The 13120-nt window shown below is 38.1% G+C and overlaps 1 protein-coding gene across 1 annotated transcript; it reads left to right on the top strand.

Annotated features, from left to right (window-relative positions):
- Positions 1 to 682: 682 nt before the first annotated feature.
- Positions 683 to 6814, top strand: chrdl2 (chordin-like 2). Its single transcript, XM_065286849.2, has 11 exons — positions 683 to 824; positions 1079 to 1191; positions 1642 to 1735; positions 1849 to 1994; positions 2095 to 2188; positions 2355 to 2413; positions 2519 to 2690; positions 2800 to 2988; positions 3061 to 3234; positions 5017 to 5109; positions 5969 to 6814. Exons 1-11 carry the CDS (start codon positions 728 to 730, stop codon positions 6100 to 6102), a joined length of 1365 nt encoding a protein of 454 aa, XP_065142921.1. The 5' UTR covers positions 683 to 727; the 3' UTR covers positions 6103 to 6814.
- Positions 6815 to 13120: the final 6306 nt, after the last annotated feature.

Here is a 13120-nt window from a genome sequence, read left to right as displayed (position 1 = left end):
TTTTTACAAAGATCAGTTTAAAATATTGAAAAGATGGCAACAAAATATTGGTCTATGTGACTTCCTATCACCTTTTTACTGTCTGTTTTTTATTTAAATTTGGTTCAGAATTAATTTTGATTATATACTTATGTAAATGTATGCACTTACATGTCTAGGTATTTTTATTGTTTAAACTCTGTCAATAATGTTTTCTTTTCAACCCAAAATATGTTGGGATAAACTTCTTGTGACCCTGCACAAGTGGCTTAAAAATGGGTGGGTGGATTCATGTCTGTATTTTAATGCCTAAACATTATGTTTCTTGGGCTGGTATTTCCTTAAGTCATCTGTAATCTTTTTGCTTTCATGCTTTTTCGTTTATAATTTGTTAAAGCATTACTGGTAATATTTCATTAAGAAATGCTTGCATAGAAAATATTCTGTAAATAAAAATACAGAATACAGACTAAAAATACAGAAACATAAAATACATGGCACTATCACGAATTATCAACAAACCTCGACCTGCAACCTACTGTTGTTTGTTTTTTATGTTTTATGATTTTAACTCACTATTTAAATTATTTAAACCTATCGTGTAATGTTTGAAAAAGCAAACAACTAGTATGTTTTCCAGTAGGAGGCGCTTTTGAAAAAACCTAGAAGCGCAGCAGAGACTTGCACTGTAGCGAGTTACCGTCGTACTTCCAAAGTGCTGAGAAGTTTGTGAAGGCAGAGTTTCTTGATGAGAAAAATGATGATTTACTTAAAACCTCTTTTCATTTTGGCCACAATGCGATGGTTTGTTCAGGGTGAAACGGAGGCAGTGCGACAGGGAAAAAGTAAGTCATTGTCCTTGCATCACATTTTATTTGCATCACTTGTATGCATCTGTCTGCCAGCATTACAACACTTAAAATTGCAGTGTGTGATAAAGTAACATAATGCCGACGTACAAAAGCAGTGTCTTTGTGATTTATTCTTTATTAAATAAAATTTTAATGCAATTTAAAAAAAAAAAAATGTTTTTGTTGGCACAATCGATTGATGTAATCAAAGCCCACGTCATACACGATTGTATTTGTGTTGCATGCAGTGTCGGGTGTGCATTGCACTTTTAAAGAGAAGATGTATAGGCCAGGAGATAGCTGGCATCCCTATCTGGAGCCCTTTGGATTCATCTCCTGCATGCGCTGTACTTGCACCGAAGTACGTACTCACCTTACAAGCCTAAATCAATTATTTCTAATAATGTGCTGTAGGGGTTTTAGATAAATGATGAATATGAGTACATGTGATGAATCACTAACTGGTAATACTTTATATTCTCTATAAAGAATTATCGGTTGCGTGTTTGTGCATGCGCACGCGTGTCGTGCGCCAGGCCAGCCCCACCTATTATAACATTAGGGCGATATGCAGTATCGAAAATTGCATAGATATTATCGATATAGTTTTGCTGAATGTATTAAATTATGGACTATTCTGAATACCGAATATTTGTTGAAATTGGGATTAGTGTGCCAAAGGCAGCACCAGTATGCTTTTTTTACATTAGACTATTTTGCATTCAAATGGGGAAATGGGAAAAATAATTATAGAGCAAAATATTTATGTCTGCCTCATTTACTTTCATGTAAACCTTGTAACTATTTGTAGTCTGGCCATGTGAAATGCAGCAGCATCAAGTGTCCTGTTCTGCGCTGTGAAAATCCAGTGACAAGTTCACAGCAATGCTGCCCTCGATGTGCAGGTACAATATCACACCTTACAGGTGTATGAAGTCAGTGACTTTGTACTTATTTATACCATACTTACTTTCTATAACATTACTATTTGAACCATCTGATATATTTTATGGCACAGATGAGCACAGGACTCCTGCTGGTCTTCGGGCACCAATTAAAACCTGTAGGCATAATGGAACTATATATCAGACGGGGGAAACATTTACCAATCATGAGCTAATCCCATCTCGCCTGTCCAACCAGTGTGTCATGTGCACTTGTACTGTAAGTCATGCAAATTTCATATTTATTAAATTAATTCACTAAGTTTTAGAAACTGAGAGAGATTTCTGCATATTCTTTTCTTTTTCTTGTTTTATGGAAGAATGGAAATATATTCTGTGGATTGAAAACCTGTCAGCCCATTACATGCTCGTCTCCAGTTTCTGTTCCAGATACATGCTGCTTGGTTTGCAAAGGTAACATCAGAATTGCAATCTCTTTTTTGATTTATATAATGATAGTCTATTTCATTTATGGTATAGGTTGTTAATCCTACAAGGATGTGCTTTTTAATGTAAGTAGGTTGTAACTCCTCACCACATTATAGTGATTAAAATAAAACTGTCTCCCTTGAATAAACAGAGGGTGCTATTAATTCTGCATCTTTTTGGGATGGAGGACATCAACTGAACAGAGGAGTTGTATGTATTTTCTTTATCAAGAACTATACTAAAACCCTCAGTTTTAAGCTGTATTCATGTTAGCTCTGGTGTAACATTGTTGGCTTTTGTGTACCCTAACACAAGAGGCATTCTGTGGATCAATGTGCAGCAGCACAGGTCAGGGGCCGATCAGTTAGGGCCACACCGTCAACACTGCGGGGCCTCAACTTGAGAAGCCTCAACCTACAGACATTACACCTTAAAGGATCCGCTGAAACCACTGTTAAGATTCTTTTACAGCGCAAACATCCGAGAGGTAAACCAGCTACCGTGCTGCTCGTTTTAGCCATTCTCTGTGTGCTTTTTCAACACCATATGAAGTGATAAAATGTTCAAGTAATGTAGAGTTTCTGACTTTGTCTAAGCTTGTGTGTACAGTGGCAAGACCTATTCCCATGGTGATGTGTGGCACCCTGTGCTGGGGAAAGTTTTGGAGTGCATTCTGTGCACCTGCAGAGACAGCTTTCAAGAATGCAGGCGCATCACGTGTCCCACACAATATCCATGCCAACATCCTATAAAGATAGAGGGAAAATGCTGCAAGATCTGTCCAGGTAAAAAAAAGAACTTTGCAAAGGCTTTATAGTTTACAGAGCATGTGTTTATCAGTTAACTTGCATTTACAGAGCTAAAAGCAGAGAGGAACAGATCTGAGTGCCACCTCGGTCAAGAAAAAAACAGTCTGCTGGTATATAAAGTTGAGTCCTCGTCCGGTTCTCAGTCAGAGGAAGTGCGCATGATTGCTATCGAGAGACAAGGGTCCACAGAGGTAGAGGTGCAGGTCTGGAAAACCGTTGAAGGTAACTTTTTTTAAGTTATAATACAGAGCATAGAGTGTGTGAAGAGTAATTACATGGCATGGGTACACACCATTTCTGTGGCGCAACTGGCAGAGCATAATGCTTACACATCATTCATACTAAATGTATAGGTTACATAAAAGCTGTACCACTGATAAAAATTGTGCATGTCATTGATGCTAATGTTTTGAGTTACTGACCTATGCTGCGTCCGAAACATAGACTGTAAAAAAGATGGACGACGCCCATTCGGTCTCTTCCATTCGTGAAAAGTGAAGCCCCCAGTGTCCTGATATGGCGCTGACATCTTGGGTCTTGAGTCTGCGCGGTAGCCATTTCGGGACCAGTCCTCCGAATAGACTGTAAAAAAAGATGGACAATGCCTCTCTTCCATTGGTGAACGACACCTGTTCACTCTCTTCCGTTGTAGAAAAATGAAGCCGCCAGTGTCCCGATATGGTGCTGACATCTTGGGTCTTGAGTCTGCGCAGCAGCGGTTTCGGGACCAGTCCTGCGCAGTAGTGAGCAGAAAGTAAAGCCGCAAAATCAAGGCCCCGCCCTCGCTCGCGCAGAATGCCCATATCACACGATATCACAGCTGTCAATCATGACGTCACACCACCGTTTTTATAGCCTTAAATAACTAATTAAAAACAAACACTTGAACTTACATCAGCGTGATAAAAACTACAGTAAATGACAGAAACCAGCTTCGGAAAAAAGATATTTGAAGTGTAATTAAAGTGTTTAGTTGGTCTCAAGTCCCATTGAATAACATGGGGGAGGCGGGGTTTATGACCTATACTAGGACCAGTTACTGGGGGCGATCGAGACGTTTTAGCTTCACTTTTCAGGGCTTGTGGGGCACCCTTGGTCCGAAACCACCTACTTCCATATTATATAGTAGGCGAAAAGCAGTAGGCGAGGAGAGTAGTTTGTCTGAATTCTTACTATTCCATACAGTAGGCTACTACTTCCGGTTAGATTTTGAAGTGTTCATACGACAAACAAACCACTATCCCATGATGCCCCTGGGATAAAAGAAAAAGAGGCGTTGTCATATTAGGGAATAGTGGAAAGCGGCGATGTGGCTATATTCGCGCTAGTATGACATGACGTGATGATGACTGTGTCACGTGATGTATCAACCTGGCGGATGTAGTACGTCCCGATCTCATTCATACTACCAGGATTCTTACTATACCAGGGGTCTCCAACCTTTTTGTGAGAAAGGGCTACCAAAATGGATAAAACAATCTGGAGGGCTACTTTTTGATACAGTCTATTCAAAACTTTTTTGTTTTACTTGTTGATTTTTTTTATTTTACTTGTTGATATGTTTTGTTTAAAATAAAAATAAGTATTGTTTAAAATGTTAACATACATAAAAGAAGCCAAGCTAACATAAAAATATACAACACTGTAAATAAATATTACAATTGAGACTATTAATAGAATGTGCTTTGGCGGGCACCTCAGAGACTCTGTGTGGGCAACCTGGTGCCCACAGGCACCACGTTGGAGACCCATGTTCTATATAGTACCTACTGTTTTAACGGTCCTTCATCGCATTCAGTACGTAGTGTACAGCATGCGGTTTCAGGCGCATTCCTAGTATAATTAGCTATAGTTTAGCAATTTTATAAATCTTGAACTATCTTTGCTAACTCTCAACTGCAAGTGGTTGGATTTATAACTCTATGGCAATGGAAGTAAAATTAATAAGCTCTTGATTATAGAAGCCTCTTAAGTGGTTTTAGTTCTTTCTGCCAATCTTCGCAGGTGTTTTGCATCTAATGGAGACAGATGATATTCAGAAAAAGGACCTCATAGAGCATCCAGAAAATTACACCTTACTGACCACGATGGATGAAGGTTTGTTTATATTTCGGCCTCTGGTTTCTATTTTTCATTTAAGTAAATGCATTTTCCATTTGGATAAGTTTTTACTTAAAGTCTTACAGTGAGTGTAAGGTAAAACTTATGTAGACTTTTAAACTAAGAGTCTGCTTGTGCCAGTTTAAACTATTTGTGCTTGGAGCGCATTCAGCTGCCAGGGAATATAAGAATGTAGGGGAGACCAAAGGAAATAAAATCTCTTGCATATAAATAAACCAAAGATTTTTTTCTATTTCACTATGCATTTTGTACACACATATTTATATAATTGCATAAATCTGTTGTAACTTTTAAATAGATAAAGTAAATAGTTTATAATTTTTTTTGTCATTATTTAAGGCAAAATATTTAGTGCTTCCACATTTGTAAGTCGCTTTGGATAAAAGCATTTGCTAAATAAACCCATTTAAATTTACTTACCCCGAAAGTATGTTGTTTTTCTACCATTATGCTATTTTTGACAACCCAAATTACTATGAACAATTTCAAACAATGGAAGTGCCAGATTTCCTCAGAGCAAAACTCTTGCTTAACTTAATGTGATAGTTCACCCAAAAATCAAACCTCTGTCTTCATTTACTCACCCTCAACTTGTTCCAAACCTGTATACATTTCTTTCTTCTGCTGTAAGGATAATAGTTTGTAACCACTTTTGAGCACCTAATAAGGAAATCAATGGTGCTCCTGCATGATCACAAATATGGTCCTTTGTGATCAGCAAAAAAAAAGAAATGTATGAACAGGATAAGTAAATAATGACAGAATTTTCATTTTTGGTTGAACTATCCTTTTAATTCTTCTTGGTTTGTTTAATGCATCCTCTGTGTTTGCACAGACACCTGGAGAAAGTTCAAAGAAGTGGAGGACAAGCATAAAGACTTGAGTGAGATCAGGAGCTGCGAAGACGGGATCAAGGAAGTGGTGAAATACTTAAACCCCGAACAGCTGGACAGTCTTTGTGCTTCTTAGTCTCCACCCGGCTCTCTAACACTGTGCCATCCTGACACCCGTTTTATTACCAGAAGAGCATACATACCCACACACTCACATAATGTGCATGTAGTACAAAACCAGATGCTGGCAGCAGGTAGTCTAAAGATCTCGTTTATTACTATGAGTCAGTTCAGCACATGACTTTATGAGTTTGACATCCCAGAATTCTTGCTTTTTTCTGAAACGGCTGAGGTCAGGCTTTTTGTGTTGCTGAAAAATGCATGTTTATGAGGAAACGTGTGGGAATACTTGTAATTGCCTTTGTAGTATTTGGAGAAGCGAAGGGTTGATTCAAAGCAATCCTTAGCATTTAAAGGAACAGTGTATGTTATTGTTGCTGGTATCCGCTGTATGTACATAAAAGGGAAAACATATGATGATTACGACAGCTTATTGGCCGGAATGCTTTTATAAAGTTGACGTATGGCCACATTTCTTTCCAGTGTGTTTAGTTATGTAACAGTCATATGAGTATTATGAATACAATATTTATTTAAACTAAAAGCAGCCAACTTCTTTAGTTTTGTAAATGTTTGTTTGCCTTTCTTCTATGCAGATGCTGTATGGGCATGTAGTGTGAATATTGATCTGGTTATGTAAAACTCCCATGCACTTCCAATGTTTTAAACATATTGGATGTCCTGATGTAAAGACTAACCAGTATGAAATATTAAATGGTATTATTTGATCAGTTGACTAAAAGCTTGTGTAAGCTTTACTAAAACAATGCAAGACACTATTTTTAAAGTGTTGTTGCACAAATTACGTCACATTTCTTGTTTTCTTTGCTGTTCTTGAATAGCCTGTTGCTTTTGTTGTTGTTTTCAAGACGTATAAAAGCCAAATACTAGTACAGTATTAAAGGAATAGTCTACTCTTTTGCCATATTAAACTATGTTATTACCTCAACTTAGACGATTTTATACATACCTATCTTTTTTCAATGCGTGCACTGTACAGCGCGTCGTGAATGTGTTAGCATTTATCCTAGCCCCATTCATTCCTATTGTACCAAACAGGGAAGCCACCAAACACTTCTGTGTTTTCCCTATTTAAAGACTGTTACATGAGGAGTTATACCAGTAAGTATGGTGCCACAAAATAAAACTTTTTTTTGGTACCATAGGAATGAATGGGGCTAGGCTAAATGCTAACACATTCATAACGCGCTGTACAGTGCATGCATTGAAAAAAGATAGGTATGTATTAATTCGTCTAGGTTGAGGTAATAACATAGCCTGACGTTGTCATACTCAATTCTAGTCAGAATTTGAGTCTGAAACCGCTCCATTGAGCTAAAATTATGAGGCGTGTCTCAACCGAAAAATGCCTCTCCACTCAATTGGATAGACCTATGACCAATCAGAGCAACGGAGTGTGTAACGTATGTTGAAATGTCGTATTTTGCAGCCTGACCGAACTGCTAGTAATTTTGCTACAATGATAAGTCTGAGTTAGCGAAGGTACATCAACACCTACTATGTTTAAAACATTTCATTTATATCACAACAATAAGTATTTACTAAGTCATACAGTAAGACTATCTCTTACCATTTGTACGTTAGGTGAACTTCATCCACGACGATAGCTACCAATTACGTTGACTTGAAAAATATCGGAGCCTAGCATGTCCCTCCACTTATTCAGCAGTCACGATTCCGGGCTTCCGAAAAGAAGCTGGCAACGACCGCTAATTATATCCATCTCGTCGTGCACGCCGAGTTGCATCGCCGTGATACCCATTTCAGTTGCTTCTTTAACTTTGTCCTCCAGAAGTGCGACCAACTTTTGCTGAATCCCGTAGGAAGGACGGCGAAAACATAAACAAATGCCTTGATCGCGTTTCTCTGTTCCTCTTTTTAAATCAATGCTCTGTCGATATCTTTTAGAACAGACTCAATGTCAGATTCCACACATCTGAATTCTACAGCGGCAGCCATTTCATTGTAAACAGATTGAACACACGCGCTCTTTGGTGACGTGGTTGTGTTGATCATCTGTCCATCATCGTATAAAGCCCGCCCTCACAATTTGATTCGTCGTCCAGTTTTGGTACTCGCATAGTAGCCCCTCAACGGAAAAACGCCAGACCGATCTTCCCGTTTTTCAAAATGTGGTGGGCGGGGCTAAGATCGGCTGGCACCCAGGCTAGTAATAACATAGTTTAAAGGACAAGTTCGGTATTTTACACTTAAAGCCCTGTTTTCAGATTGTTTATAGTGAAATAGAATGGTTTTGACTGAAATGTCAAATTTTTCAGAATTTTCGCGTGTTTGTGTTTCACCTCACACCTCTACAATGGGTTAAATAGTGCACTGGAACAATCCTTCCTAAAATGCATTAAACTTTAGTTTACAAAGACGTGAAACTCACCGAGTGGTCAGGGGTGTTCACTGATATGCTCACACAAAAATCGCTGCAAAAGATGCTTTCCAACAGCTGTTTTAGCATTCGTTGTTAACTTGTGGACCTATTTTTCCAAACGCCTCACTCCCGTACATTCTTCCGCTTAGAGCTTGAATTATAAACACTCCAGCCCAGGTGGTGGCGCTAATCCGCCTTTTCCAATTGCAAGAATAGAAACAAAGTTCCCGGCGCGGAGTAATACCGTACCTCACAGGACATCTAATACTAGTCAATGGAGTTGGCAAAAACTACGATAAAACCTGTTGGAATGCGTATTTTGCAGCGATTTTTGAGTGAGCATATCAGTGAACACCCCTGACCACTCGGTGAGTTTCACGTCTTTGTAAACGAAAGTTTAATGCATTTTAGGAAGGATTGTTCCAGTGCATTATTAAACCCATTGTAGAGGTGTGAGGTGAAACACAAACACGCGAAAAATTCTCAGGGCAGCCGCACATGTTGACATTTCAGTCAAAACCATTCTATTTCACCATAAACAATCTGAAAACAGGGCTTTAAGTGTAAAATACCGAACTTGTCCTTTAAAATGGCAAAAGAGTAGAGTATTCCTTTAAGTAAATCATAGTTTTATGCCATAAATGCAGGTCAGTTATTGGAAGCTAAGAATGGAGCAAAATTTATTTTCTGAAGTATTAAAGCGACCCTCCACTTTTTTTTGAAAATATGCTAATTTTCCAGCCCCCCTAGAGTTAAACATTTGAGTTTTAATGTTTTGAATCCATTCAGCCGATCTCTGGGTTTGGCATTACCACTTTTAGCATAGCTTAGCATAATCCATTGAATCTGATAAGACCATTAGCATCATGCTCAAAAATAACCATAAAGTTTCAATATTTTTCCTATTTAAAACTTGACTCTTGTGTAGTTACATAGTGTACTTAGTTCGAAAGAAAATTAAAAGTTGCAATTTTCTAGGTCGATATGGATAGGAACTATATTCTCATTCTGGCGTAATAATCAAGGACTTTGCTGCCGTAACATGGCTGCAGGAGGCGTAGTGATATTACATAGTGCCTGAAAATGGTCCCCTTGGTTACCTTCAATAGCTGGGGTCTATTTTTGAGTACTGCGTAATATCATTGTGCCTGCTGCAGCCATGTTACGGCAGATTATTGATTATTACGCCAGAATGAGAGTATAGTATCAGCCTAGAAAATCGCGAATTTTTATTTTCAGTCAGTCTTAGCACACAATTTTACTACAAAACAGTCAAGTTTTAAATAGGATTAAATAATATTAAAACTCTATGGTTATATTTGAGCGCAATGCTAATGGTCTAATCAGATACAATGGATTGTGCTAAGAGCTTTTGCTAAAAGTGGTACCGCCAGACCCAGAGAAACTCAAATGTTTGGGTAGCTGGAAAATGAGCATATTTTCAAAAAAAGTGAAGTGTCGCTTTAACTGCACAGTACTGTAATAGTTCACATTTTTACATGAATATTAAAAAAACATGAGGATTAATGCCATCATTCAGAGCACATCTGTGAAAAGGCAAATCATATTTTATCAGCTTATGAAACATTACTGTAACAAAATACTGAGAATATTTCAGAGGATGTTTACTTTAAGCTAAAATGAACAACCCATTGTGGCATAAATGAGTAGAAACCTGTTATGGCACATCAGATTTCCTATAAAGCATCATGACAGGTGGCCTGACATGTTATTGCTGGAACATATAGTCATCATCCATTCTGCAGTTACGCTCATCACAGTGAATTGAATTCAGATTGGGGCAGTTCAGGGAGTTGTGACTAATATCCTTTCTGTCCAGATCCCAAAAGCCCACTTTCCTCTTCTGTCACAATGAGTCATTGTGTCGGCCGCACACATACTGTAGTGCCAGACGGTCCTGCTCATCTCTCACTGAAGGCCTGACAAAATATTTTGAAACAGAAGCCCCTCAGTTGCAGACCTTAATAGTCACACAATGAAGCTGTGAATTATTTCCGCTGGCTGTTGGATCTAACAGTTTCTTCTCTTTGAGCCACTTGGAGGGAAACAAAGGGGGTTTTGCTCTGTGCTCCTACTTCATTTGGTCTCTTTGTGTCTGTTAGTTTAAGAGGAGGGTCGGGCATTGGGTTTGATCCATACTCTCAGCGTTGTTCTACAAAGAGTCTTTTGTGAAAAAGATTACACATTATGTCTGTGTTAATTTAACAGACTTTAGTTGTTAACTGAGGTTTCTTCCCAAAGTCTTCAAAAGAAATAGAGAAAAAATATAACATCTTAGCATTGTAAAATCTGAGCACAGTTGACATCTTTCTGACACTCCTAACAACTGTTATTAAAAATTACTTTACTGGTGGTTGGCACCTATGGTCTCTTTATTTTTGGCTAAAGGTTTTGAATTCCTACTAAATGACATTCAACTATGCATGCTCAAGTCTTGGCTCTGGCAGCCTGAACAGCTGGGAGCAGATCTCTGTGTGAACGGGTCAGTACTCTGTGTGAGTTTTCCTGCCCAGCCTTGTTTGCCATTGTTGGATGCCGAAGTGTCAGCAGAGTTATGTTTTTATTAGGGCCCGCAATAGATTGAAATATTTAATTTTGATATTTTTTTTGTGGTTAGTGCGTCTTAACATTCAGATTCAGTTTTAAGAAAATTTAACCCTGTAATATTTGAGGAACTTATGCAAAAGCTGCTAAACGCTACATCCGTCGAAAATGAGATAATGATACTAACTGAATGCACTTGGCACGTATTATATGTTCATTAAATAGATTCGCAAAATGACCGACTTGGGTCACATCTGGACTTAAAGGGATAGTTCAGCAAAAAATAAAAAAATACCCCATAATTTTAAAAAATGCGCATTTTGTACCTAAAGGTAGCATAAACTAAAAATGCTGGATTATTTTCAACCAAGCATTTTAAGTGTATGCCACTGATCTATATAAATAACTGGATTGCGCATAGAACACTTAACGTTACAGTGCAGAGACTTGGGTCTCTGCAGAACAAAAAGAGGCGTTTCCCAATTTTGGAGCATTTTCAAACTAAAATAGTTGTTTTTCCCCCTCTTTGTCTGATTGGCTCAAATTGAGTGGGCAATTCCCAAATGCATTTTTGAGAAGGAGGTCTCTGAGGACCTTCTCAAAAATGCATTTGGGAATTGCCCACTCAATAACGATATATGGCTTTTCAGGGCTTCTGTACTTTTTTGATTGGATGGTTAAAATCGCAGTATGAAAACGCCCCAAAATTGGGAAACGCCACCTTTTTGTTCCTCAGAGACCTATACTTTGATGAATTTAGATCATGATTTTGAATGTAAGTCAATGACGCCCTCTGCCGGTTGGGCATACCAAGATGGCCGCTCCAACTCTGTGCTGGCAGTATAGGTATATGTGGAACAAAAAAGGAGCGTTTCCCAATTTTGGGGCGTATTTTTTAAAAACAGCATTGCCTCTAATGACAAAATGACAGCTTTTGTACCTTTATTTCTGAGACTTTGTATAGACAGCTACTTTCTCTGTTATAGACCCCTTTACAGCCCATGTGATCAAATAGCCTGCGCGTGCATTTTGGCAACAGAGGTGGTGTTGTTCCCCAGTGGATCTAACATGTTACCAACTCAGAAAGTTGATCAAAACGGTTTCCCAGCATCAAAATGTTTGGTTGTTGCGTTTGGTTGCACTAATATAATATACGTATATATGTATCTGGCCACTTTATATTTGGCCATCTGCTAACATTTTCTATCCACTTCACTATAGTACACCGATATGATAGCTGTGTTGCAAAAGTTGATGAAGTTTTTCTCTGTGTTGCTTCACTGCTGATCCTGCCATACTTCCGTTGCCAAAATGCACATGCGTATGTTGCCACGTCATCATTGTGTACAAACACTGATGTCGGGTTTAAATGTTGGCCAGAAATTTGTTGTTTTATTGCAAGCAATATTTTGGAAACATTTAATATTTACTCACTTAATAAACTTCAAAAAATCGAACCGAATGAAGTGCAAAAGTTATACGCTCATGTCAAGCTGACATTTCTGCCAGCAACTTTTGCTCAGCACGATGCCTTCCAGATTCAGTCTCCAAGCAACAGCTAAACTGGGTTAAGATAATTAACTCTGATGGCTATGTTTGCTTTCATAGCTGATTAAGGTGTTCATGTAACCTATGAATAAATGTGCCATTGAAAATACTTCAGAAATCCTCATAGGTGCTTTTCTGTAATTGCCTAATTGTGTTCCCTGATCATTTCATTCATCCATCTACGATCAGTCTTTCTACTGTAAACAATCCAGACATGAGTCTTCTCATACTACTCATTTCTGATTAAGATAAACAAAAGGATAAGATGGATCTATTCGGATGAAATGATGATAGGGTGTCCCTTTTCTAAAATGGTTTAAATTCAATAGTTGTCATAAATTCAGCCATATTTCAATTTAGAAACCAATTGTAATTACTATATACATCATTTTGAAAATGTGTGACCCTGCTTGTGAAATCCAAGCTATTGTCCCATAATCTAACCTAGTCATTATCTAGTATGTGTACTGTATTGTACTTGTATATATTTTTGCTTTAAAGATGCTCTGCAACTATT

Source organism: Paramisgurnus dabryanus, chromosome 18 (genome assembly GCF_030506205.2).
Source record: "Paramisgurnus dabryanus chromosome 18, PD_genome_1.1, whole genome shotgun sequence".
NCBI lineage: Eukaryota > Metazoa > Chordata > Actinopteri > Cypriniformes > Cobitidae > Paramisgurnus > Paramisgurnus dabryanus.
The sequence above is the reverse complement of the archived record's forward strand: the minus strand, read 5'-3'. Positions and strand labels throughout refer to the sequence as shown.

What these genes read in the sequence shown, in the direction of transcription:
- chrdl2 (XM_065286849.2), top strand. Translation starts at nt 728, where the DNA reads ATGAGAAAAATGATGATTTACTTAAAACCTCTTTTCATTTTGGCCACA. An exon ending in ATGCTGCTTGGTTTGCAAAG is followed by an intron (nt 2,189 to 2,354) that starts GTAACATCAGAA and finishes TTGAATAAACAG; the next exon opens with AGGGTGCTATTAATTCTGCA. An exon ending in ATGCTGCAAGATCTGTCCAG is followed by an intron (nt 2,989 to 3,060) that starts GTAAAAAAAAGA and finishes TTGCATTTACAG; the next exon opens with AGCTAAAAGCAGAGAGGAAC.